This window comes from Acromyrmex echinatior, chromosome 7 (genome assembly GCF_024713525.1).
Source record: "Acromyrmex echinatior isolate Ae372 chromosome 7, ASM2471352v2, whole genome shotgun sequence".
Lineage (NCBI taxonomy): Eukaryota > Metazoa > Arthropoda > Insecta > Hymenoptera > Formicidae > Acromyrmex > Acromyrmex echinatior.
The window spans coordinates 14,071,351-14,095,517 of record NC_141858.1 but is presented as its reverse complement, the minus strand read 5'-3'; the positions used below and the strand labels follow the sequence as shown (position 1 = coordinate 14,095,517).

General features: G+C 29.6%; 5 protein-coding genes across 8 annotated transcripts; 2 read left to right on the top strand and 3 right to left on the bottom strand.

Moving 5' to 3' along the window:
- Positions 1-90: 90 nt before the first annotated feature.
- On the bottom strand, positions 91-5,534 carry LOC105153551 (DDB1- and CUL4-associated factor 8). The gene is made up of 10 exons (XM_011068462.2): positions 5,503-5,534; positions 4,010-4,671; positions 3,535-3,806; positions 3,270-3,410; positions 2,786-3,003; positions 2,294-2,459; positions 2,028-2,193; positions 1,538-1,662; positions 1,319-1,441; positions 91-896 (listed from the first exon to the last, which is right to left on the bottom strand). Exons 1-10 carry the CDS (start codon positions 5,532-5,534, stop codon positions 726-728), a joined length of 2,076 nt encoding a protein of 691 aa, XP_011066764.2. The 3' UTR covers positions 91-725.
- A 1,669-nt stretch (positions 5,535-7,203) lies between these two features.
- LOC105153541 (integral membrane protein 2C) lies at positions 7,204-12,230 on the top strand. The gene is made up of 5 exons (XM_011068450.2): positions 7,204-7,511; positions 8,336-8,830; positions 9,055-9,169; positions 9,257-9,406; positions 9,895-12,230. The coding sequence occupies exons 1-5, from the start codon at positions 7,428-7,430 to the stop codon at positions 9,990-9,992; spliced, it is 942 nt and encodes a 313-aa protein (XP_011066752.1). The 5' UTR covers positions 7,204-7,427; the 3' UTR covers positions 9,993-12,230.
- Positions 11,989-13,787, bottom strand: LOC105153530 (uncharacterized). The gene is made up of 4 exons (XM_011068438.2): positions 13,632-13,787; positions 13,013-13,338; positions 12,722-12,924; positions 11,989-12,656 (listed from the first exon to the last, which is right to left on the bottom strand). Exons 1-4 carry the CDS (start codon positions 13,703-13,705, stop codon positions 12,555-12,557), a joined length of 705 nt encoding a protein of 234 aa, XP_011066740.1. The 5' UTR covers positions 13,706-13,787; the 3' UTR covers positions 11,989-12,554.
- Positions 13,788-13,854: 67 nt separating this feature from the next.
- Positions 13,855-21,308, top strand: LOC105154208 (uncharacterized protein C05D11.1). Of its 3 annotated transcripts, none has more exons than XM_087407934.1 (15): positions 14,031-14,168; positions 14,275-14,470; positions 14,684-14,925; positions 15,182-15,350; positions 16,771-16,934; positions 17,218-17,721; positions 17,793-18,044; positions 18,160-18,333; positions 18,500-18,730; positions 18,856-19,036; positions 19,158-19,419; positions 19,775-19,961; positions 20,052-20,195; positions 20,382-20,686; positions 20,763-21,308. In XM_087407934.1, exons 3-15 carry the CDS (start codon positions 14,740-14,742, stop codon positions 20,860-20,862), a joined length of 2,859 nt encoding a protein of 952 aa, XP_087264060.1. In that variant the 5' UTR covers positions 14,031-14,168; positions 14,275-14,470; positions 14,684-14,739; the 3' UTR covers positions 20,863-21,308. The 3 variants fall into 3 exon arrangements, with proteins under 3 accessions (XP_087264057.1, XP_087264060.1, XP_087264059.1); XM_087407933.1 differs by having other exon boundaries at positions 14,275-14,504; XM_087407931.1 differs by lacking the exon at positions 14,275-14,470 and having other exon boundaries at positions 13,855-14,205.
- LOC105153523 (uncharacterized) lies at positions 18,080-24,047 on the bottom strand. 2 transcript variants are annotated; one of them, XM_087407947.1, is made up of 4 exons: positions 23,084-24,047; positions 21,728-22,064; positions 21,477-21,564; positions 18,080-18,265 (listed from the first exon to the last, which is right to left on the bottom strand). In XM_087407947.1, exons 1-4 carry the CDS (start codon positions 23,134-23,136, stop codon positions 18,237-18,239), a joined length of 507 nt encoding a protein of 168 aa, XP_087264073.1. In that variant the 5' UTR covers positions 23,137-24,047; the 3' UTR covers positions 18,080-18,236. The 2 variants fall into 2 exon arrangements, with proteins under 2 accessions (XP_087264073.1, XP_011066730.2); XM_011068428.2 differs by lacking the exon at positions 18,080-18,265 and having other exon boundaries at positions 21,311-21,564.
- Positions 24,048-24,167: the final 120 nt, after the last annotated feature.

The following is a 24,167-nucleotide window of genomic DNA, read 5'->3' as shown; positions in this document are numbered from 1 at the left end:
CCATGCTAAATCACGATGTTGAAAATATATACATTAAAAAAAAAATATATATATATATATGCGAGTTTGCGAAGTTTCGTCACAATATTTCATTTCTAAATTTTAATAATATAGTGCCACTTCAAACGACAAAAGGTCCTTGAATATAGATCAACAAGATAAAAATCGCTATTGTTTTAATGTTCTTTCTATTCTTTCGCTTATTCTTTATTAATTAATTTTATTTTATTCAACGCATACATTAAAAAATAACAATACAGTAAATCAACTAATTATAATTCAAAATATATATACTGATTATTTTCAGCCGATATAAAAGATCAATTATAACTAAAATGCAAAGCGTCTTCGATACGTTGCGGCGAAAAATATTATTATATACATTTCACTACGTGAAGTTATACAGTAAAATTTATTACAATTGTGAAACGATTAATATAAAAAAATGCAATAAGTTATATACGACTCTTACGATATTAATTAAACATTAATAAATGAAAAATGGAACACAAGAGTAAAGCACGGTAACTAATGCGCGAATATATCTATTATTAAATGATTTATGTTTCTATTTCTAATTAATTAATTGGTTACAATTTTAATTGTGCATCTATTATCACTCTGCATTTATATTTGCCATTTGTCCTTTCTAATATAAAAAGATACGCTTCGTACATTAATAACTCTTATAGCAATATTAAATCGCGTTAATTTAAGCAACAATTTTAAGATGAAGCACACTGTATTCTTTCAACGTCGCCGCATTCGGATAAATTATCCTCGATAAACTCCGCCGTGGAGCTACTGAAACTATTCTCATCATCGGTATGGATGTCGTTGATATCATCTTCGTCTAGATTTGAATTTGATTCGTAATGTAATTCGTCCTCATAAAACTAGAAGAAACATGATAGTATGTTAGAAAAAACATGATAGTGTGTGTATAGTCAATTTCACCCCCCTCCCCTCTTCTCTCTTTCCTTTTCCTCCCCGCCACTCTCTCTCTCTCTCTCTCTCTCTCTCCCTTCCCCCCTCTCTCTTTTTCTCTCTCTATGACAGATAATTGTCTCCGTAGAGCCCAGTCAAATAATTAGAGGAAGAAATTATTATTTTCCTCCTTATTTCTCGCGTGGAACTTAATATATTGTTGTGGAAAAAAAGGAAACGTATGAATTACGCATTCGATGCGATTAGTCTACTGCGTTCCACTATACTGCTTTTATCAAGAATGTGATATCAAAAATAGTGCTTAAATGACACATCCTTAAGATAACAAGAAAAATAGAAGAGATTATATAAAGAAATAATTTTTACATACGTTTCCAAATGACCGCAATATTACCGAAAGTTTTCCTTTCGAAGGCACCCATAGTTTAACATTGTTATCACGTCCGCTTGTCGCAAGAATGGGAATATGCGGATGACCCTCCAAGTAATTTACCTATAAATTAAATTTTAAAAAGTCGCTATTTTTTCGTTCATACTAAAAAATAAGAAAAATTTATTTACATTAAATTTATGAAATAGAAAAACTTACGGATTCTCTATCTCCTGTCATATATTGTATGATAGATTCCGAATTTTTTTCCCAAATAAATATATTATTATTGGATCCAGCTACAACATATTCGCTTTTAGGTCCGAAAAAATTACCTATAAATACTGTAATCAACCAACAAAAAGAGTAATGAATTAAATATTAATTAAATATTAACAAAATGAGTAATTAATTAAATATTAATAAATCGGAATTATTTAAAGCATCGCTTCTCTCAATTATAACAAATTCTAAAAGAGACATTTCTATAAAAAGATTTTTTAAAAGAAATCTCTTATTAGCAACACACATGGAAATTAATTACAATAGAAAGTGTATTACCGAATGTTTTTGTATATTATATCACAGTTTTTCTCTCTTTAAACGTGCATAAAGAAAAACGTTTAAGAATTAAAAAGATTTATAGTGATCGTGAATAAAAAATAATATAATTGTAAAATAATGTTATTGCATTTTATGTATAACCTACTCGATGATCTATACATATTCTGATACATATGACCGTAATCTCCACCTGATGACGTTATTAATCTATTAAATAGAAATAAATTCTTATTATTATATGAAGCAAGAATTTCTGTTCCGTTATAATTATACATAGCAGACATTACATGTACATCATTTTGATTATTTCCCTAAAACATTTATATTATATATATAAGTAAACAAACATATGTAATAACAAATTGCTTTCATTATAAACTTTTTTAGTAAAAGACTTAATATAAAACGTACTATATAATTAGGCCATAATTTACAAAGCGGTTTTGAAACTTTTCGCCGATCGTATATCATGACACAGTAGGACTGACCAGCGATGCAAAATTCATTACTATTTGAAGGATTAGAATCTATACTGTATAATACTGTTTTTAACGAATTTTCCTCTATTAAAAGTAACCTATGAACAAAAAAAATTATATATGTTATAGAGGATTTATTATAAAAGAGTATTATAATAAGGAAAAATAAAAAAAACCACTTTTATCATATAACTGGAACCCAAGATATATATATATATATATATATATATATATTAATTGAGCCTACCAATTGTAACTTTATCAATTCAGCAGTTATTGAAATCAAATAATCTTGAGTATCAATCATAATTGAAATGATATAAAAAATTAATACAGTAGATATACACTCTAAGATGTAAATATAAAGCACATACAAAAATATAAATACAATATATATTTGAACTTTTTAATTGCGATTATTCACTCTTTTGGTTTGCTTTCCCGGATATCTATGGATAACACTTTTGAGTTAATTCCAGCTGCAAGGATTACATAAGGTGTTTCAGGATGCACAGCAAATTTATATAACCTTCCATCGTACGTCACCAATTTCTCCGACATGTTTCTTTCAAGATTCAACAAACATATCTGACCATCTTCACCACAAAAAACCATCAAATTATCCAACAGCAGCCATTTGGCCTAAACTCGTACAATTATAAATTAGGAAAATTAAGGCTACGTTCCAAAACGTCCTCCATCGAAAAAGATTTTACTCAACTATATATTTGCAGTATATGTTACGTAAATTATATGTATATTTCGAGTAAAATATTCCTCAGAGAGGACATTTTGAAATGTATCCTTGAAAAAGATTAATAAAAATGTTCTTTTAATATAATTACATCAAAATAACTATTATACAATACTTTAATCGCAAAATGCTATAATTAATTATAAATACATACATGTAATACATTATTATCATTTGTAAAGCTGCAGTTTTTTTTCCCTGTAACCCAATCCCAAATAGAAATCTCATCACAAATGGCACACATTATTAAATTTCCTTTGTGATTGAAATTTAAGATATCTATCGATTCAACATTCTATAAATAATAATCAAATGTCAATGTATACTATTAAATAATGAGAATAACTTAGTGATACTTTCAATACAATGTCTAAATCTGTGTAATTCAATGTACAACATTTACAAGGTGAATAATTTACCGATATGGCTGGATAAAGTTTATACATAAGTTGGAATTGCTCTACTGCATATAAAGAACTATAGAACCGTCTATCGAATAATGGATTGCTACCTATTTGGCGACTTATCACTTCCGGTACAATATGCCAATTAGGAAATTTTTTTTTTATTTCTTGGTAATCAGCTACTTTTTTATTGTTTTCATCTTCATCCTTATCTTCTTCTTCATCATCATCTTCTTCATTTTTCTTCCCTTCATCCTCATTAATAGCTTCCCATTCATCCCAGTTATCTGTGTTCAAAATTCAAACTTTTATATCTTACCAAATAATGCAAATATTTAAAAAAGTATTAGGTGTTGGAATTAATTCGTAGCGTTTTTTAAAAAAGAATGTTATTTATTTCACATGAGCATTAAAAAAATACATTAATGAAAGTACTTCCCATCACTTGTAAAACGCTACGAATTAATTCCAACACCTAATATAAAAATACCTTCATGTATATATGGATTAGATTGGTAATTATTAGCAGTTTCTGATCCTGTTCCTAAATTTGTATTCGATGATTCGTTCTTAGGTGACTCATTTATCAAATAATAATTTTGCTGCTCCGCTATTAATGTGTTTCTTTGAAATGTCACTGTATTATCATTTAAGTTTCCTTCACTGGTATTGCACACATTTTCATTTAATTTTTGTCGCTTACTCAAAACTTCATCCGAACTATCCGATTTTTCTATTAATGTGTCGCTATTGATTTGTACTTGACATTTCGAGCTTCTTTTGATTTTATTCCGATCTGTGTGCAATATGTTTGCTTCGTTAGTACAAGAAAGAAATGAACTATTATCTTGTGAGGTAGTAGCTTGTGATAAATCAACCAAATTTAAACTGATAGAATAGAATTTTTCTTTTAGCATATAGTTAGTTTTGTCACATTTATTAGTTGTTATCTTAATCTCTGCAGAAAGTTCTACAGGTTCATTTGCTTGCTCATTTTGAACAGTTTCGCATGCAATATGGTTATTAAATTCGACTATATGACTTGTTTTGTTTAAAGTGGCATTGCTCTCAGATGTAACATCATAATTATTTACATTTTTCGAGTTATGTGAATCTGTTAAAGAACTTGACTGCACCTTCCTAAATTCCTCGCTATCAGAATTTTCTGTATTAGAAAATGTTTCTACTTCAAAAAAATTATTGGTATCATCCGGTACTTTACTTTCAAAATTCATTTTATTCTAAAGATCTTTGTTTATCCAAACTATCAACAATTCTTTCAAAATACACAATTTGTATCAGAAACTTAACTATGGTTTCCTAAAAATAGATTAATTCACAATAAATAATAAACTTTTATATTACATATTATATTATATATATATATAAATTAAAGTATTAATAAAACATGCATATATTTGAGTAAATTATAAAAAAATCTAGAAAAATGATTCTTGATTATCTAAAATCAAATATCTATACCTTTTGTTTTTTATTAGAAATATATTAATAATGAAAAATGTATCCTTAGCACAGTTTTGTCATTTTCTTATAATTATACAAATTAGTGCAAATAAGTTAGGTGAAATATAGAACTAATTTATTTCAATGAACTCAACAAATTGAGATCGTTTATTGAAAAGCTTTATTTCGCTACTTTGACATTCCTGAAAGACAACAAAACATTTTTATTATCATAACTTTACAAAGTCAAAAACTGAATTTAACATAAACTGTTTATTCTTTCGAGACCCTTTCTTATGAATTTCTACATCATCTTTTATATTTCAAGAAGATAAAACATTTTTATTATTATAATTAAAAAAAAAAACAAAACTAAAAATACAATTAATGTGAAGCTACAAATACTTTGAAGCATTCGATTCATTCTTCGATTAGACAGTTAGCAAAATTTGAATGGAAATGGAATGTAGGATTAGGAGAAGAGTATATCCGAACAATTCTTGTTGACAAGATACTCACTTTGGGACTTCCCCTATATAGCCATACTCCATTTTTACAAAAGCACAATTCACAATTCTTCTGTTGTGTCAGATTCGACACGAGAGTTTAGTAAAAGGAATGATGATAATTAATGGCTGCGTTCAGCAGAACGTTTAATTTACAAGTTGAAAATTTTCTTAGCGCTGATTGGATCATATTCATCTAAAAGAGTGTTTCGTCGAAGGTCCTTCTTCTTCTTCTTTTTCCTTTGATTGGCGCTGGTCTTCGCCGTTGAGATAAAAAGAATGGCGCGAAAACAAAGTATGCGACAGAACTATACATTTTTATACTCTACAAGTCCAAAGATCTACAATAGGTGTTTTAAGTCTTAAGAAACTGACCAATTACAGCTGAATGCGAGAAGAATAATTATGATTCGTTCATTTCTTATGGCTTAAAGCTTAAAAAATATTGTAGATTTATTGTAGATTTAGGCTTTAATTCTGCATTCTAACAAAGCTATTAAATTGCAGACGGAACGATGGAAGTTAATTGCTAATCGATAACTTGTTATTTTTGCAAAGAAACATGTACGAAAAATTAGGGAAGTACTATAGTATATGTAACGTTTCTTTTCAAGAATAGAAGCTTGTTGTATCTTGAAACGAGGTTCAAGTAAAAATCACAAAATGTATAAATATTTACTAATTTATTTATAATTTCGTAGGTCAACTAGTTTCTAGTAATTTGACCATTTTTGTAATTTTCACGTTTCCTGATGCAGATTGAGGAGACTTCGATCAACTCGGATTAACTTCAATCGCTGATTAGTCCATTGGAATTGACCAATCGCATTTGTCAACAACAGATTCCACGGACTAACGTCGATTAAAGTTAATCGGAGTTGGTCGAAGTGATCCTGATATTGGTGTTTAATGAAAAGAAAAGAAAATCAATATTAATTTTAGTAAACTTTGCTTTGATCGATCAAATTCCAATGCAATCTCAATCTCCTGGGTTTTCTACAATATGCGTATTATGTATGAAATAGAACGCATCTTATTTAGGACATGCGCATCGCGCAATAATAAAGCAATTGTATCGGCAGCCGTTAACAAATTTCTTTGTAGTAAGATATATATATATAGATATATATATATATACAAGTATATATATATATATATATATATATATATATATATATATATATATCATTAAGATTCTTCGTGAAATAGAAACAGAAAATAATAGGAAACTTATTAATAAAAGTAAGGAAAGGTAAAAATTTGATTTTATATTATTAGTAATAAGATTAATTATATTATATGATAAAATTATTTGAATCTGTAGACTCGTATTAAATTTAATTAAATTTAAAATTAAATTAAAAATTTCATAAATAAAATTATAGTCTATAGCTTTATCTTATATATTTGGTAGAATTCGGTTTTATTTATGAAATAAATACTCTACACTTTATATATGTATGTTAACTAAAAATAATTCTTATATCCTTTTTAACAGAAAAATCTAGAAATTATATGTATGTAGTACTATATAACATTATACACATTAATATAGCATTTAATATATTCTAAATATGTGCATTTATCAATAAAAGTAATGTAAATACGGATTATAATTTATATAGGTCCCAAGAATCATTAGAATGTCACGTGGTCAATGACATACTTACGCATGCGTATAACGCTCTTCCGAGGGATTTTATTTCCCTCGGATACTCCGCTTTTCCAACACTGCGCCGCAGTCGCTCCGAGTCGTTCCAAGCTTCGAGTTGACTGTAGCGTTGTGTACGTCCGTTCGGTCGGATTTCTCACTCCGCGTCCTCGGTTTCGAGGAACTCTATCACCAACCGATAAACCATTATCGCGGTTGACGCGCGTCGGACCGTCAACTCACATCGCATTCTCTCGCCAGCGTCCGCAGTGTGAAAAACTACGAAAATGACGGTAATCACGAAAGCGATCACCGAGAAGAAGGCGTCCGACAAAATGGAGCAGCCATTGTTTGTGGAGGAAAACGCGGCGGTTAGTATATATGTACACACCTCGCTCGCAATGCCCGATCGCGTCACTCGGATCGTTAATTTCCTTCGACACCTCAGGACCCCGTCGCGATCGGAGAACATCGCTATTTTTATAACTGATCGCGTTAGGGTCGCGTTGTGCGCAGCGTAGCCACTTAACGCAACCCTTGGCACACACACATATGATGTATACGTATCACATATATCTGGTAATAATTCTTGTCGAATATATATATATATATATATATGTACATATTCAACAAATTGTCAATTTATGTGCCAAAGTACATTATATCTGTGTATACTTGTTTCTATGCTATCAACAGGGAATGCTTGGGTTCGATAGTGTTGATATGTATTGTACACACACATGCCAGTGTGTGTCCACCAACGAGAGAGCCAGGCCAAGTAAATTAATGAACAAAATATACATTATATATTGTAACATGACAGATGCAGTACATGCCTCAATAAAGATGATGTATGACATATTAAATGACAGGGAAATGAGGCATTTAAGGAAAGATTAAAAAAAAATGAAACCCTTTTTAGCTTTTATTGATTTTAAACCACTTGATTGTTTTTCATTATATATCTTGTCAAGTAGTATGGAAATGGAGTTTTAAAGTTAATCCTTAAAATTGTTAAATTTTTGTTATACATTTTTTAGATGTAGTTTTTACAAGTTAAATTGAATTTTGAGGAATAATTAAATAATTGTGTTATGTTATTAAATAATTGCTTGTTTATAATATTTTCCGGTATTTTCTTTACTGGTATTTTCTTTAGAGATTTCAAAGATTAAATACAGGTATTCTTTAACAGGATGGTACAAAAGCTGATCCTGAAGCAGGACGTTCAAAAACAGATGCGGTCCCCAGAAGCCGTTGCTTCATATCTAGAACAAGCATTCACCGTATACATATGGCGACAACATTTTTGCTCTTTCTTCTTGCACTATCGATACTGCTTATCGGCATGATCGGTGGGCTATATATCTACAAACAATATGCCAGGACTCAGATGCGCAGATTCAGTACTGGCTGGTACAGCATTCCATATGACAGCTCAAACAAAGCATCCTATGGCAATAATGCAGTTCATCAGGGACTTTTGGCTGATTCTGATCTGTTTACCAAGAGTCTCACCAGAGCCATGGAACAGGACGCTCTAGATATTGCAAGGCACATAGATCATGATATTAATAATTTCTTTAAGGAGAGATTTGAGATTGATCTTGAGAATGAGCATTATGAGAAGATTGACGTGCCTGATTTTCGCGGTGGACGACAAGGTCGTTTCATACATGATTTCAACATTGTGAGTCGATGACTGAAATTTATAATCGGTTCTTATCTTTAAAAAACATTAAATAGTCTTAAGATGTCATAAATTAATTATAAAGCATCATAAGATATCATTTAAGATGGTTTTAAAATAAAAACTACTATGAATACCGACCAATATTGTATTTCTAAATCACAACAAAACGATTTTTTGCATCGCACGGGACATATTTCTTATGATACCATGTTTATTTACAGAATAAGACAGGTATTATAGATATTGACGGTCAGTGTTGCTTTGTCATGCCACTGAATCGCCAGCGCGTATTGCCACCTCGTAACATGTATGATCTCCTTAGAAAAATGTACAATGGTAAGTATGTGATTTAAATTGAATTAATTAATTTTAATTATAATTTATTTATTAAATTATGACGCACTTGTAATTCTTGTATATCAGGTTACTATGAAGTGAACACTGCAGTCGTACGAGAAACTATGAAAGTAGTCACGCCGCCAATTACTGATATGTCGATCGTTGGAACATACATAGCGCGTGAATGCCAGGACTTGCCTACTTATATGCTGCAGAAAGTGAATTCTTCTAGTAGTTAGTTATCAAATTTCAAGTTATACCCATACAACCTTGGTGAAAATTTTTCTAAGAATTTTATATATACATATTTTTCAGGATTTTTTGTAAATTTCAGAATTTTTCCGAATTTCTAAATAATTTTACAATTTCTAAAAAAATTTCAAATTTTTTATATAAACTGAAACACTTTTCAAGTGTCGAAAAAGTCTACATCTTTCCTAAAATTCTTTATATGTGAATTCTAAAATATCCTAAAATTTCTATAATTTTTTTGTTGTATATGTTCTGATGAAATTTTATAAAATTTGTAAAAATTTAAAGTATTCTTTCAGAAATAGAATGAAAAATCTTATGAATAATTTTTATATTATAATAAAAAAAAATATTGATTTTTTCCAGTATTTCTAAAAAGTGTTCTAATTTGTATAAAAATGTTAAGAAAAATTTCTTCCAGGGAAGATAAAATCTCTCTCATATAATTATTGTGTTTTCAAATATTTCAGTTGTAAAACGCAGCGCATCACAGAGCGGAGTATTCGGACAGTTTGCCGGTAATAATATCGTGGAAGTCGATATTGTGAATTTAGAAGACTTCGAATGAAACTATGAGAAATCGAGAAGTGGGAATTTTCAATTATTCTAGAATATTAAAACCACCAGTAGATCAATGTATAAAAATTATAAGCTGTCCAGGGCAAGCTTAGGTAAATATTCCGTCGAATTTAGAATTATTATTTTGCATTTTATTTGTGCATCAATTAATTTCTCATCTTTGGCATTTTTCTAAACTATATTTCAAATATATATTCCTATATTTATCGAGATCTTCATTGTAAGTCTTTCCATTTCTATTAGTTATTCCATTTTCTATTAATTTTAAATGATAACTTTACATCTGTTTTTTCAGTTGAATTTCTTACGGTTCACCTTTTCTCTCCACGTTGCAGAAAAAAGAGAAATGATGAACCGTACAAGAAGTTCAGCTAAAAAGAACAGAGCTATTATATAATGCTAATACACAATTTGTTATTATCGATCTGTAGTATATAATACATCATGAGAAACTATATCATGAGAGGTTAAATGTGAACGACTGAATTACTATTAAAAAAATGCAAGAAGTTTTAGCAGGATGGTATATTGTCTGCTGGATCATAGGAAAATTAATATTTCTTCCATATTCTTGTGGTATGATATTCGATTTAAACAGATAGCAAGTGCAGTGTTACGCCATAGTAGTAAAACGTTTATTATTATGGATTCTGGCACATAGCTTGTTGACTATATTTATGAATGTCTGCGTTAAAAAAACGATAAAACCAGTAGAATAGCCGTGCACTAAGTGGTTGCGCTTACGATGCAATTTTACGATACGTTATCATTAGTAAAACTATAGATATATTCATTTGTGAATTCTATTTAGAAAATCTATCGCGTTATGGATAATGCTTGTGTAAACACAGTAAGCTCGAGGTATAAAAACACGAATTATTAATATTGCGAAACTGAAAATAATTTTTAAAATGTGTTTCGAGAAATATATTGAGTTTGCAATTGTGATTAATATGTAAAACAGGTTAAACATTCATAAGATTACTGCGACTATATAAATATTTTTACAATTTCAATTGAGAAAAAAAACAGAAGTTACAGAGTATCAATTCAAGAGAAAAAGTCTTGATATTTGACATTCCATGTAAGACATGCTTATCTCTTCTGCATTTCTAATCGTGTTACATACTTCAATAAGTATTAGTAATACAGTATCGTATTTTAAATACGTTTTATGTATACCAGTTCATTGCCAATTTATCACGAAAACTGGAACTGAGAACCAGAAACTGGAATAAATAAGAATCGTGATTGAATGCAATTTTGCCATTAGTTTATTTCCGTGCATTGTCATGCACATACAAAGAGAAATTATTTTTAGTTTTTTTAAACATTTTATTATATATTCGCGCGTACAGCATTTAGTGTCGGCAAACGTATCCAGGTACTCGGACGTTCATTAGTCTTAGATAGCTGCGTGCTATAGATATTCTAATATTATTTCAATTCAGGATATTTTGTAATGAAAATATGCAATTAATAAATGACCTAAGATTTTAGTAGCATATCAGAAAGAAAAAAAATTCTAGAATCTGTTTCGTATGATAGAATATATTTATTGCAAAATGATTTTATATAAATTATTGAAATAAATATTAAATGTAATATGTAATTAAAAATATTGTGTTTCATTTCAAATAGAAAATTCAGATTAGAAGAATTGATCTTTTTAAATTTATATAAAAAAAACCATTTTGTAAACAAATTAAGGGAATATGTATGTATTAATGTCTGCACAGATATCATATTATAGACCGGGTGCCTGAACACTTATAATAATTCTGTATTAGTTATGTACTGTTACTTGTATTATCAACTCCAATAAACAAACACGCAAATATATAAGTATGCGGTGCGTAAACACCGTTTTAAATGTCCGTAGACACGTAGATTAAACACTGGTGGCAATAAATAGCGTATTAGTTAGTTCCACCACTTTTCGAGTGGGGATGGAAATGCAGAATATCTTGTTAATATCAATTAGCTTTTGTTTAATTCCACGATGACGCGTAATTTTGTCATTTAAACTTTATTATAGAATTATTACATGATTCTCTGTCACGTTTCGTGTGATTGTAGTTAAGTTCCTATAGTCACTATTTCTATCTCCATAAGTTTTGACAAGTTTCCTTAGCTTTATGGCGTTATAAAAAAACCAAATTTATAAAACTGTACGCGAATAATTGTAAAGTCTGACAAGAAAATAAATGATACATATAAATGTCAATATTAGTGCGTATCAAATATCTTATTGATTTTTTAATCAAAGTTTTATTAAAGCCAAAGATCTACAAAAGAATTTTATTATCTTAATTTTTAAACTTATTACTAAATTTTTTGTTTTTTATTTATATATTTATATTATTCAAATTATTGATATATATATATATATATATATATATATATATATATATATATATATATACATACATATATATATTATACAATTATATATATATTTTTCGTATTTTTCGCATGCAGGATATATTTTCATATGCATTTGTATATCAAAAAATGCTAATCTAAATCTTTAAATCTTTTAAATCTTAAATTATGTCATATTTGTATGTGTCAAGTCAGCTATGGCTTTCTGTCTAAGAGTGTAAAGTTTTTTCACCCATTTATCGAATCTTGCTTCTTGATCCATCATAATCTGAGAAGAAAGAACAAATGGTATGTATGAGTACATCAGGAAATGCAAAAATAATTAAAACTTACTGATGTATGAAATATGCTTTCCGGGCCACTGGCAACATTAGATACTAGTGGAACTTGTATAGTATCTGAAGTAATGTCTATTACAATATTTTTAAATTTACTCTCCTTGGTAGCAGATGAAGTGAACTGCTTAGGAATGAAACCTTCAGCGTTTATTTCTTCAAGTACACTATCTTTGAAACGTGGCTCAATGGGAAAATCATCTGAAAAGCAATACATTTTGCATCTTTTAATATGAAATATTATTAAAATATTTAAATGTAATATTCATAAAAGCCAATGCGTTTCTACCTTTTGTTGTTAAGACTTGACTTTTCTCTGTATTAATTTTCGGTTGATTCGATTGTGAACTGCTGGAAGGACTTCGTGATTTTTCTCTGGATGTAGATCTAGCCTTTCTTCTTGTACGATCCGAAGAGTATGATCTACCTATGCTAGAACGGTAACGTCTTTTATCTCGGTCTCTTGAGTGACTGCTTCTGGATCCTTTATGGTTCTTTGAATTTCGGTCTCTTCCTCTACTTCTCGAGTGTGATCGATGTTTACGTTTTGTTTTAGAATGTTTTGAGGATCTCCTTCGATGTGGCGAGGATTCACTGCTGTCTGAGCTGCTAGATCTGCAAAAATTATTGTAATATTGAATATTCTGCTTATGAATAATAAGATTGTCAATAAAATCCATTTCTATCAATATAAATATTTACTTTAATTTAAACATGTTCTAGTAGAAATATAATGTTAATATTTATTTAATAAATAAAACAAATTAAAACTAAATTGCATAATAAAAATTAATAAACTTAAAATTAAATATAATGTACATGAAATATGTGAGCGATACAAATTGAAAATTGTAACTCCTAACCTTTAAATTAATAATAGAATCAGATATTACTCTCGTGTTTTTTACCTTGATTTTCGATTTCGTTTCCTTCGGTATCTGCTACTATGGTCCGAGTCCGAGTCACTAGAATATCTCGCCATGTCTGTCAAAACAATATTTCTACTTGCATCTAGGAGTCTAACGATCTGAACAATCTACTATACTAGAACGGAGCCATTGGCCGGAAATGCACTGCAATGCACTGATAGTACTGAAAATCTATAGCAAACGTGACGTGAACTATACATGTTCAATACCGTGTCACTTGACATTTTAGAACATTCTAACGAAGTGTATGTATTTCTGGCACGGTATCTAACAGTAAGCAGTATCGATCAGTAATACTGTACAGAACAACAGAACTGGAATTTGTGAATGAACTTCGCGAGGTTTGTGTATCCGGGTGTTCCGGGTTTCCGCACTCCCCGCCTTGCGGAGATCACGGACGTGAATCCGCCAACAAACGGGGTATTCAGGATGGTATATTCGATGATGATCAACGACAAGATACCACTTGCTATGTACAGATCCCTGAAAACCGGCCTGACAATTTGTATCGCGGACGTAAGTGATCCGATTGTCAGCTGCCACTTCGCTATCGGTAATTTTTGAACGTGTTAATAGAGGATATAATATTACATGGAGTTCTCCCTTTCACTTTGACTCTTAGGTAGCTAACAATAAGTCTGTCGAGAATAAATTCTGCTCGACAATAGACTACAAAATATTTGCTACATGTATGTACATGCAATGCTGTTGATAGAATGCTGGCAGAGGTATAGCAAAGTTTATCAAAATTAGCACAGTGTCATCAGTAAGCTTGTGTTCTAATGGCAGAACTATGTTGACATAACATGACAGATTGGGTGTGTAAAGTTGGCACCCTTATGCTTCGAAATTGTAATTCTAAAAAAATTCTTTCGGAATTAATTTAATTCTAGATATCTGTATCTTTTCTTAACAAATCAAACAAAGTGTTAATTCCTATTTATCTCAATGAAAAGATTATTGAAATAAAAGTTAGAAAACATCAAAGTATTTTTAATCATCTTTATATTTATATCAATTCTTTTTTTCAGCTACCGAAGTGTTCACGGATGATGGTCTTCCTGAAGCAGTGTCACATCTTGTATTGATGGGTAGCGAAGACTATCCTTATAAAAATCTTTTGACTCGCTGGTCTCACAGATGCTACTCACTTGACGCCGAGATTCATACGTTTCAGGATTACACTTGTTACAGTATGAGAACAAGTGAGACAAAAGGATTTTTCTCCTTACTGCCTGTATATCTCGATCATATTCTTTATCCCACACTTTCGGTAAAAAAATTTTAATATTATTTTTATAAGTTGCCTTTGTTATCTAATGCAAAATATTTTGTTTTTATGAAACATTTTATTCAATAGATTTTATTTAATAGATAAAAGAGACATGAGTTATTCCATGTAGGATATTCATTACATTCTGAATATTCTGATAAGTTATTAACATATCTAAAATATTAATATATAGATAATTATATATACTGTCAAAAAATTATATGAAAAAATGTTTAAAATTTTTATATTTTAATAGGAAGCAGCGTATATTATAAACGTACATCATATTACTAAATATGGAGACAATGGAGGTACATTTTATTTCGACACAAGGACTAAAGAATTGGATGGAGAATATGTAACTTACACTGAATTAATGAAAGCGATGTATCCTGAAAATTGTGGATATAGCTCAATTGTTCAAGGTATAAAAAATGTTTAATTCTCTTGTCAATACACGAATTTCTCCCCTTCGTTCAATACCTGGGGTACCCGAGTACCCACTATGCAATCGCTAGTGGGTAGTATAGAACTATCTGCGTCCTCCCCCTTGCTCTCAACAGCTGTAAGCTGGCGAGTGGACAGTTTTTCTTCTTCTTCCAGACCCCTGTATAGATTTCCGATCTTTTGATTTTCTCCTTCTAACATTTTCTACAAAGAATTCCTTTCGGGCAACCCAGAGAGAATCAAGAGAGAGTGGAACGGATAGCATTCTCTTCTCTAATTGATTCCACCATTTATCCATTCACTTCCGGAAATATGCATGTGTGCATGTACGTATGTTCCATCACGCTTCTACTATAAATTTGTTCGCGTCGCATACTCCAACATGCTCCAATATATTCCTGTTATAATTCCTACTTTCCAATGCACTCATTAGAGTGAGTAGGAACTATGGCAGGAGCATGTTCGAGCATGTGGAGTATGTGACGCGAACAAATCTTATATCTCGTACCAATCGCCAACGAACGTCGTTTCTTGCGCCAACTCAGCGAAGAATTATGCATGCCTTTAATCGAAGATCGATTGGTAAATCCTCAGATAATGAGACATTTCTCGACGAAGAATGCTATTGAAAGCATATTCGGTAGACCAGTAAATGTTATCAGTAGTATTTTATTATCAGGATCGTCTGTGCAAAAATACGATTCGACGGGACGAAAAATTATCGTGGGCTTATGCCATATTTGCAAGAAAGATGTGCTCAAAAAGCATCAAAAAACACGAAAAACATGTGATAAATGTAGAAAATCCGTATGTAATGTACGCGGTAATGATAACACTGTATGGAATGTACTGGATGTATTGAATAAAAATTTGGAATTTTTTTATTTTTTAATTGTTTATGTATTTACTACTCATTATTGACATTTTTTTATTATTTCCTACATTCACGAAATGTTTCAATACGCAATAGCAAAAACGAAAAGAGAATTCGTGTGAAATGCTCGGTATTGAACAACCTTGGATATTAAAAAAACAAACATGTTGTCAACTTTGACCTTAGATAATAAGCATAATTTTTATAAAAAATTATAGCTCAAAGCATAAATCGATGTGAAATGATCCAAATTACGAGAATTTGACCGGGCTAAGATCAGTATTTTATTGGTAAAAATTTTTAATGTGTATACGAAAATGAGTATTGACGAGAGGGTTTCGAATTATCCTACTCTAAGAATCGTCTACAATGGAGGTAATAAGTCGTAAGACATAAGAAATTGATTGTTCGAATAAGAGAAGAATAATCGACTATATAATTTGTCAATTAATTCTTATAGCTTATAGCTTATTACTTTCATTGCAATGGGTTTGCAAGTATTATTTATCATTGTACACTTACAGGTACATCGAATTACATATCGGAATATCTTGTTCTTGAAGATATCAGACAGTACCATGAAGAATATTATAGACCAGAAAACTTAACTGTGTTAATAGTAGGTCAAGTAGATCATACTAAAATTTTAGACACGTTACTACCTTTAGAAGAGAAAATAATATCAAAAGTAAGTTAATCTAAAAATTTTTTATTTTAATTTAAATATTATTAATTAGGATTAAATTATTAATTTTTGAAATTAAAGAAATAAACATATCAGGAATAAACAAAAAATATTGTGAATTATTACTTTGTTAAAAATTATATTGTATATTAATATTAAATTAGAACTCTGTGATTATAACTCTGTAATATATTATATATAATATATTTATATATAAATACATATATTACTTTGACATTGTAATCTTTATTTTGCGATAATCTTGATTTTAATCTCAAAATTATAGGGAGACAGAGGCGAATTTAAAAGACCCTGGCAAACTCCAATTAAACCGCTTACAAAAAGCATAGATGTGGAATTCCAATATCCGTGCTACTCGTGTACTGGGGCTTATATTCGTATAGCCTGGCAAGGACCGTCCATTAATAAATTGTATGATTATTTTGGTTTTTGCTTAATCTCGCAATATTTGACTGACACAACCGAAGGTGTATTACAGAAAGAATTTGCCAAGGAACAGATATCCTATGAATATTACTTCCATGAATTCTCGACTTCAGCTTTAAGTTTAATGTTTCCGAATGTGCCGGGTAGTAAAGTTCCTCTAGTCAAGGAGTCTGTGATGAAAGTACTTAAAAATACAACTGACGTTGGTATACAATTAAAAAGAATGAAGATTATAATTCGTAGATATATTACTAAAATTTTAAATGATCTGGAAAATAATCCACATAATACAATTGCAAATGGACTGTTTAAACATATGTTATATGGAAAAGCACTCAAAGAAGTATGTTACACATATGATTTATTTATAAATTGCGTTTTCAGAAATATTGATTGCATCATTTTCATTAACAGCTGAATCATAGGTTGAACATTATACATTATCTCAAAATATTAGAAAATGAATCTAAAAGTTACTGGTTCAACCTTTACAAGAAATATTTTGTTGAGACTCCAATGGTTGTTGTGAAAGGCACACCCAGCCGTGAAATGTTAAAGATATTTTCGGGAGAGGAAAGAAAAAGAAAAATTGATCGGATGCGCGAATTCGGCATGCTTGGATTAGCGAGAAACGATATACTTCTTTCCCAAGCCATAAGTGAAAATGTATGTAAATGTTTTAATTAAAAATAAGATAGATATTTGTGTAATTAAAGTAGTTTATATCCAAAGTTTACTGCTGGCAATCTTCTTGCTATTGATGATGTTTTTTTTTCTTAAGTCACATATACCCGACGAAGTGTTAGAAAGTATACCTGTACCTGATATAGATTCCATTGTCTTCCGTCACATTGAAAATTACAGTACGGATTCTTCAGAGCAGCATCCTGAATTAGATGCCAAATTATTACCATTATTTACCTATCTAGAGAACGCCGATACGATCTTCATTTATGTAAGTATCTTATTCTCTTATTGTGTAATTTTATTGAAAATTAATTCATAGAAATATTTTTTGTCTATTTACAAAAGTTTTAGGACATTATATATTCATATTAAGCGTAATCGTACACCGATTATTAAATATGATATAATTAACTGTAGTCTTTATTTAAATCTAGACATTTATCGTCATGGACACTACTTCCATTAATAAAGTATACAAAAAATATATTCCACTATTGCTAGAACTCATTATGGAATCTCCGGTGAAAAGAGATGATCAATTGATTCCTTATGAGGAAGTAATAGATGAATTAAAAGCAGATACTGCACTAGCTACTACTCGAATTAGTGTTCAAAAGCCCATGGCATTCTCATACAAATCCTCTAGTGTTTATTTGATGCTTCAAGTATGTATCCATTATGTGTGTAACACAATTTATTATAATTTCTTCTTTTGTAAGAGTAATTAGAGCTATTAGAAACGATTTGTAACTGTTCTAACATATCTTTGTATGAAAATATTTTCATATAGTTTGAATACGAGAAGTATGAAAAAGGTGTAAAGTGGATTAAAGAGCTTTTATATGACACTGTGTTAACAATCGACAGATTAAAAGAAGTAGCAACAAAGAAATTAAATGATATTGCTCAATCGAAGACAGAAGGAGAAAGAGTTGCGAATGATTTAATGAAAATAGCACTGTACAATGAAGGTAAAATCTCATTTAAAAAAATTTTTTTTAATCAATAATTTCATACCGTGGGAATAGAAACAGTATGATATACTAAATAAAAAAATATATTTATAATATGAATTTTTTCAAATATTTGTAGACAGCAATCCTTACATGTTCAGTTTATTGCAACAAGAAGAGTTTCTTACTGACATTCTGAAACGTCTGGATAATGATGTAGATCAAAAGGAAATCATGGCAAATATCGAATCAAGCAGAAAAGTCTTAACGGTACCAGAAAATATGGTTTTATATATGACTGTTAACATCATGAGATTAATACGTACAGTTCCAAATGTGTATAGCCCATGGAAAACGTTCTTTCCCGATGTAACAGTTGCAGAAGGGAAGACTAACAATAAGTAAATACAGTTAGCATATTTAATGAAATATATGTATATGTGTTAGGATAATAATTTAGTAAAAAGCAAAGTGAATCATTAATCAGTAACGGTTTTAAAAACGTATACAGCATTGAATTATAACGAAGACTTTTTCTTTTCATGAAATATATATAATAATAAATTTAAAATATCTTTTTAGAGATGATCTCTTTCTCAATAAACAGTTTTTTATAACAAGTTTTTTGAACAGTAATTTATTTAGTTTGTATATATTTAACTGTATTCATAATATGAATTTAATTGCTGCACAACTTGGTTTTAAGATAGAAATCATTGAAAATTATGCAATATATTAATGGTAATATATTTTTAGGGTGAACATGACTAATGATTGGACACTATTGACTTCCACGAATGATGTTGCTATCAGCAGATGTATTGTTGGATTGGAAAACGAAACAAATGCATTCTTCCTACGAGCTCATCCGTGCATAAATGATTATCGGAGCCCCGATCTGCCGGCTTTGCTCGTTTGTTTGATGTATCTTGATCAAATGGATGTAAGCGTTATGATAGTTGTCAAAAATGAAAACGCAAATTGGTATTATCATTTCAAATGTATAAGACAAGAACCCTTATTGTTATTTCAGGGACCCTTATCGTTATTAATTCGACATTCTGAACGTGCGCGCGATTACGAATTTTTTGTATCACTACACGAAGGGCTTTTGTACTTAGCGATTAATGATGCTACAGATCTGATAGGCGCGTACGCTAAAGCTAAAAAGAATACGGTATGAACATTAATAGATTATTCATATAAGAAATAAACATGTAAACATTGCATAAAACACTTAACATGTTATAATCATAAAAGAAAGTAAAAGTACATATAAGAGTGAGAGAGAGAGAGAGAGAGAGAGAGAGAGAGAGAGAGAGAGAGAGAGAATCTCTTGCATCTCACGAATTTCTTATTGTAGGAAAATCGTATGTCTGGGCAATGGACCGACATCTTTTGCGAATCAGCCAAATCACTTACAATCTTTCAGCTTATGAGAATGAAGAATGCCATAGGCAATAGAGCGAATGAATCATTAAGATGTTGTCGCGGTTTGCCGCTTGATTACTGTGTTCCACTAATGCGAGATATTCCCGCCGTTACCAAGGAAGATATGAGCCGCGTAACAGTTAAATATATCACACCATTATTCGATCCGGAAGCATGTAAGACTATCATTGTGTGTCATAAATCTGGAATCTCAGCAATAACGGAAGCTTTTAAAGGGTAAGTGAAATTATTGTGACGTCTTTCTCTTCTTCTAGTCTTAGATAACAAGTATACATAATTCTTTTTTTTACAGAATACATCATAATTTTAATACATACAACAATTTTAAAGAAGCTTATTTAATATTATCTAAAAAAAACGTAAAAACAAATGAAGCAATAATAAAGATATAACGAATTAACAATCAAAATCTTGAAAAATATACAAGATTGTCCAAAAATAATTTACGCTCTTTTTCAATTAATTTGAGAAAGTTATGTGATACGAATTTGATGTGAAAATACATTAATGATTTCATATTTAATATAAATGTTTAATACCATATAGAAATATTAACATTATATGTAAATAATATTAATATTGTTATTTATTATTTTAATGTTTCATTCAATTTGCTTTCACGTACAGACAACGAGATATTCGAAAAATACAAAAATTTACATTTTTAAATATAAATAATTAAAATTTAAATTTCATAATTTAAATTTTGTTAAAAATTTCGAAAATCTATATAAAAAACGATTATTTTTAATATAGAATATCCAATACATATGTCTGTCATTCATAGCATGGATGTAAACGTTTGATGTGTACATAAATAAAAATTCTTCGGAGAGAACGTTTCGTTTTTTTCTTTTACGATTAGAAGATCAGAATGATTATTAAGAGGAAACTGCTACCGTTTCTATCTCTAACGCGGACACGCCATGTTGCTCGATAGGCAGATAAACGCCTCCGTAAATTTGAAATTCGAACATTGTAATATTTGTTATATCTAGAGGCTCACCGTTCAGAATCTCAACTCCACGATAATAAGGTTTGAAGCCTTTCAAAGGTAAAGTCACCGTGGTAAATACGTCGTCCGATATTAATACCTGAAGCGAAAATTTTTGTAGAATTTTACCAAAAGAAGACTTTCCAATACAATATTTCAATATTAATAGAAAATTCAAATCAAAGATTGATATATGAAATGGAATCGATAATACGAAATAATAACGATAAATTGAAGATAAAACCGAAATTCTTAAGCTTTACCGTGAAGAATTGTTCGTAGCTGAAATACATATTGGAATTCTGTCCTCGATGTCTCAGGGATATCTTGTAGTGATTATTTTGCCCTTGTCCTCGGCAAATGATCTCAATATTTCTGTATCCTGACAGATTCAAATTTGTCAGTTTTCTGACGCCGGCGAAACCGGCACCATTTGGTTGCGGTTTCAGCAGCGTGAAGAAGACTGCTCTTTGAAAGAGCTGGCTCATTTGTAGAGTTAAGATAGCTTTGGATTTTCCTTCTGTCCTTACAGTGTCGGACATCTCCCGCCAATCATCCACACTTTGAATATCCGTGAAATCGAACAGCATCATTTTATCCCTAATTAAATTCAAATGATGCATAGATTTATGCTTTATACCGTTGGATAAATTCAATTTTTAAAAGTATTATACAATTGTGCATCCATTCCAGTCGGAAAAGTCTATTTTAAACAGTCTATAATTTGCAAAAAAAAATAGAACTCTGTTCACAATTTTATATGCCTTTATAAGAGCGACTCGGACTAAAAATTACGATTATTTGAATTGGCGTTAAACTCAACCAACAGATGTTTATTTTTATCAATATTGTCACAAGAGGAAAGACTATCTAGTCATACTTATCGCTTATTTGCTACAATAATGACGTAACTTAAAAGTTGTTATTTTTAAGTTTATTGTAGAAAAAGAATGAAAACATAAAAAAAGAATTTGTATTCTTCTACAATTGAGTATTATATAAAAATTACATTTTAAAATTAATCTAAAAGATTTTAATAATTTATAATTATTATAATGATTTATATATTTAAATTAATTTTTTATAGAAAATTTTTGTTTTCTGAGCTGTGTCATTAATAGTAAATGAACGATAATATCTATGTAGAATTGTAGAAACGAGCCTGTAATCGATTAATAAAACAAAATCTCTAATATATACAATTCATTGTTCTTCATCTTTTTCCAATATATTATACATATAATTCTATTAATTATAATTTAATTGGAGTTTGATCGAAGTCGCTCTTATCATAAATTAAAACACTTGAAAAATTAAAATACATGCATTCAAATACAGACAAGATGCATATAAAATTATGAATAGAATTGCATTCTGAAGTCCGATATGAATTATAGATTATCTAGGCGTGTAATAATTAGACAAGAAGTGAAATACATTTTAAAGTGAATCTGTCGTTTTTGTTTGTAGTGGAGGTTAATTCACAAAGAAAGTCGTTTGCTCTCTTTGTGATTTTTCTCGATATCTACGGTAATAGGAAAGCTTTTCTAGATCCGTAATCCTGTAAGCATAATTAATTTTCGAGTGTATCATGCGAAATAATGATTATCACATCTCACCCTCTCGCAAAATGACAAGTCACGATAAAAACGGCGATCGTTCGTAAATTCATATTTCAAGTTATATTATTTTCAACGAAGATGACATGAGTTTATAAGACGAATATAACCGAGTCAGTCACTCTTTAGTGACACGGACAATAGATGCTGACATTTCATTGACATGCGACATGATCACGTTTGATTGCTTTTGATCACGTTGCTTGAAAGTTATCAGGACTTGTATTGACTTGCTTATGCGCCCTCGACATTTGCGATAAAAATAGCCATTACTTGGCAAGACATTATATAATGATAAAAAATGTTTTGGTGATAAATAATGACAAACAAGGTTAAAACGAAAAAAAGTATATATATTTTTAAAGTATACATAATTTTATTATTATTAATTATCTTTTACATATAAAATTATTTTTAACTTTTTGTGGCTGTGAATGACGTAAATTCATTATCTTTAAAAATTGAAGGAAATCATAATTATCATTCTTAAAAAATCGGACTTTGATAATGAAATTTATAATTATTTATTATTAATTTTTGCAAGCCAACTTAATCAATATTTAAATAAAAAGTTTTCAATTGTAATAAAGATTTTTAAGAGATCACATTATCCTATTCTTTGTAATTATACAAAAAATAAAATCCTTTATTATACAATTATATAATTAATTTTATGAATATAATATAGGTAGAAGTAGAATATTGATTAATGAAACAGATTTCAAAAATTACATTGAAAATTTTAGTAAAAGTAGACAATAAAATATGTATGTGGAAAAAATTTGTATTCATTTCTTAGGAAAGCATTCATTAACAAAAACAAAGATTGGCGTTCTCTTTGTTGAAGAGTTCCACATACATGTAGAAGTATTTATTCCCTGACATTTTCTTATATTTGTATATACATATATATGTGTGTGTGTGTGTGTGTGTACAAAATATAAAAATATAACAATGATAAAAAAATGAATTTCTGATTTATTATCAAATAAGTATTCTACTGGATATACGATAAAAAGAATAAAATTTTAATCCTAAATTTATCTTAGATAAATTATCCTTCTAAAATATCTTAGATAATCTG

Bases quoted from the DNA above. Each gene is read 5' to 3' on its own strand.
- LOC105153551 (XM_011068462.2), bottom strand. From the start codon at position 5,534: ATGGAGTATGGCTATATAGGGGAAGTCCCAAA. The intron at 1,442-1,537 runs GTAAGTTTTTCT...TTTAATTTATAG, and splicing joins TGACAGGAGATAGAGAATCC to GTAAATTACTTGGAGGGTCA. The intron at 897-1,318 runs GTATGTAAAAAT...TGTTTCTTCTAG, and splicing joins TATTGCGGTCATTTGGAAAC to TTTTATGAGGACGAATTACA.
- LOC105153541 (XM_011068450.2), top strand. From the start codon at position 7,428: ATGACGGTAATCACGAAAGCGATCACCGAGAAGAAGGCGTCCGACAAA. The intron at 8,831-9,054 runs GTGAGTCGATGA...GTTTATTTACAG, and splicing joins TCATACATGATTTCAACATT to AATAAGACAGGTATTATAGA. The intron at 9,407-9,894 runs GTTAGTTATCAA...CAAATATTTCAG, and splicing joins GAAAGTGAATTCTTCTAGTA to TTGTAAAACGCAGCGCATCA.
- LOC105153530 (XM_011068438.2), bottom strand. From the start codon at position 13,705: ATGGCGAGATATTCTAGTGACTCGGACTCGGACCATAGTAGCAGATAC. The intron at 13,339-13,631 runs GTAAAAAACACG...TAATTTTTGCAG, and splicing joins AAACGAAATCGAAAATCAAG to ATCTAGCAGCTCAGACAGCA. The intron at 12,657-12,721 runs GTAAGTTTTAAT...CTTTCTTCTCAG, and splicing joins AAAGCATATTTCATACATCA to ATTATGATGGATCAAGAAGC.
- LOC105154208 (XM_087407931.1), top strand. From the start codon at position 13,980: ATGAACTTCGCGAGGTTTGTGTATCCGGGTGTTCCGGGTTTCCGCACT. The intron at 19,962-20,051 runs GTAAGCGTTATG...TTGTTATTTCAG, and splicing joins TGTATCTTGATCAAATGGAT to GGACCCTTATCGTTATTAAT. The intron at 20,687-20,762 runs GTAAGTGAAATT...TTTTTTTTACAG, and splicing joins ATAACGGAAGCTTTTAAAGG to AATACATCATAATTTTAATA.
- LOC105153523 (XM_011068428.2), bottom strand. From the start codon at position 23,136: ATGAATTTACGAACGATCGCCGTTTTTATCGTGACTTGTCATTTTGCG. The intron at 22,065-23,083 runs GTGAGATGTGAT...GAATTTAATTAG, and splicing joins ACTTGTCATTTTGCGAGAGG to GGATAAAATGATGCTGTTCG. The intron at 21,565-21,727 runs GTAAAGCTTAAG...TTTTCGCTTCAG, and splicing joins GCTACGAACAATTCTTCACG to GTATTAATATCGGACGACGT.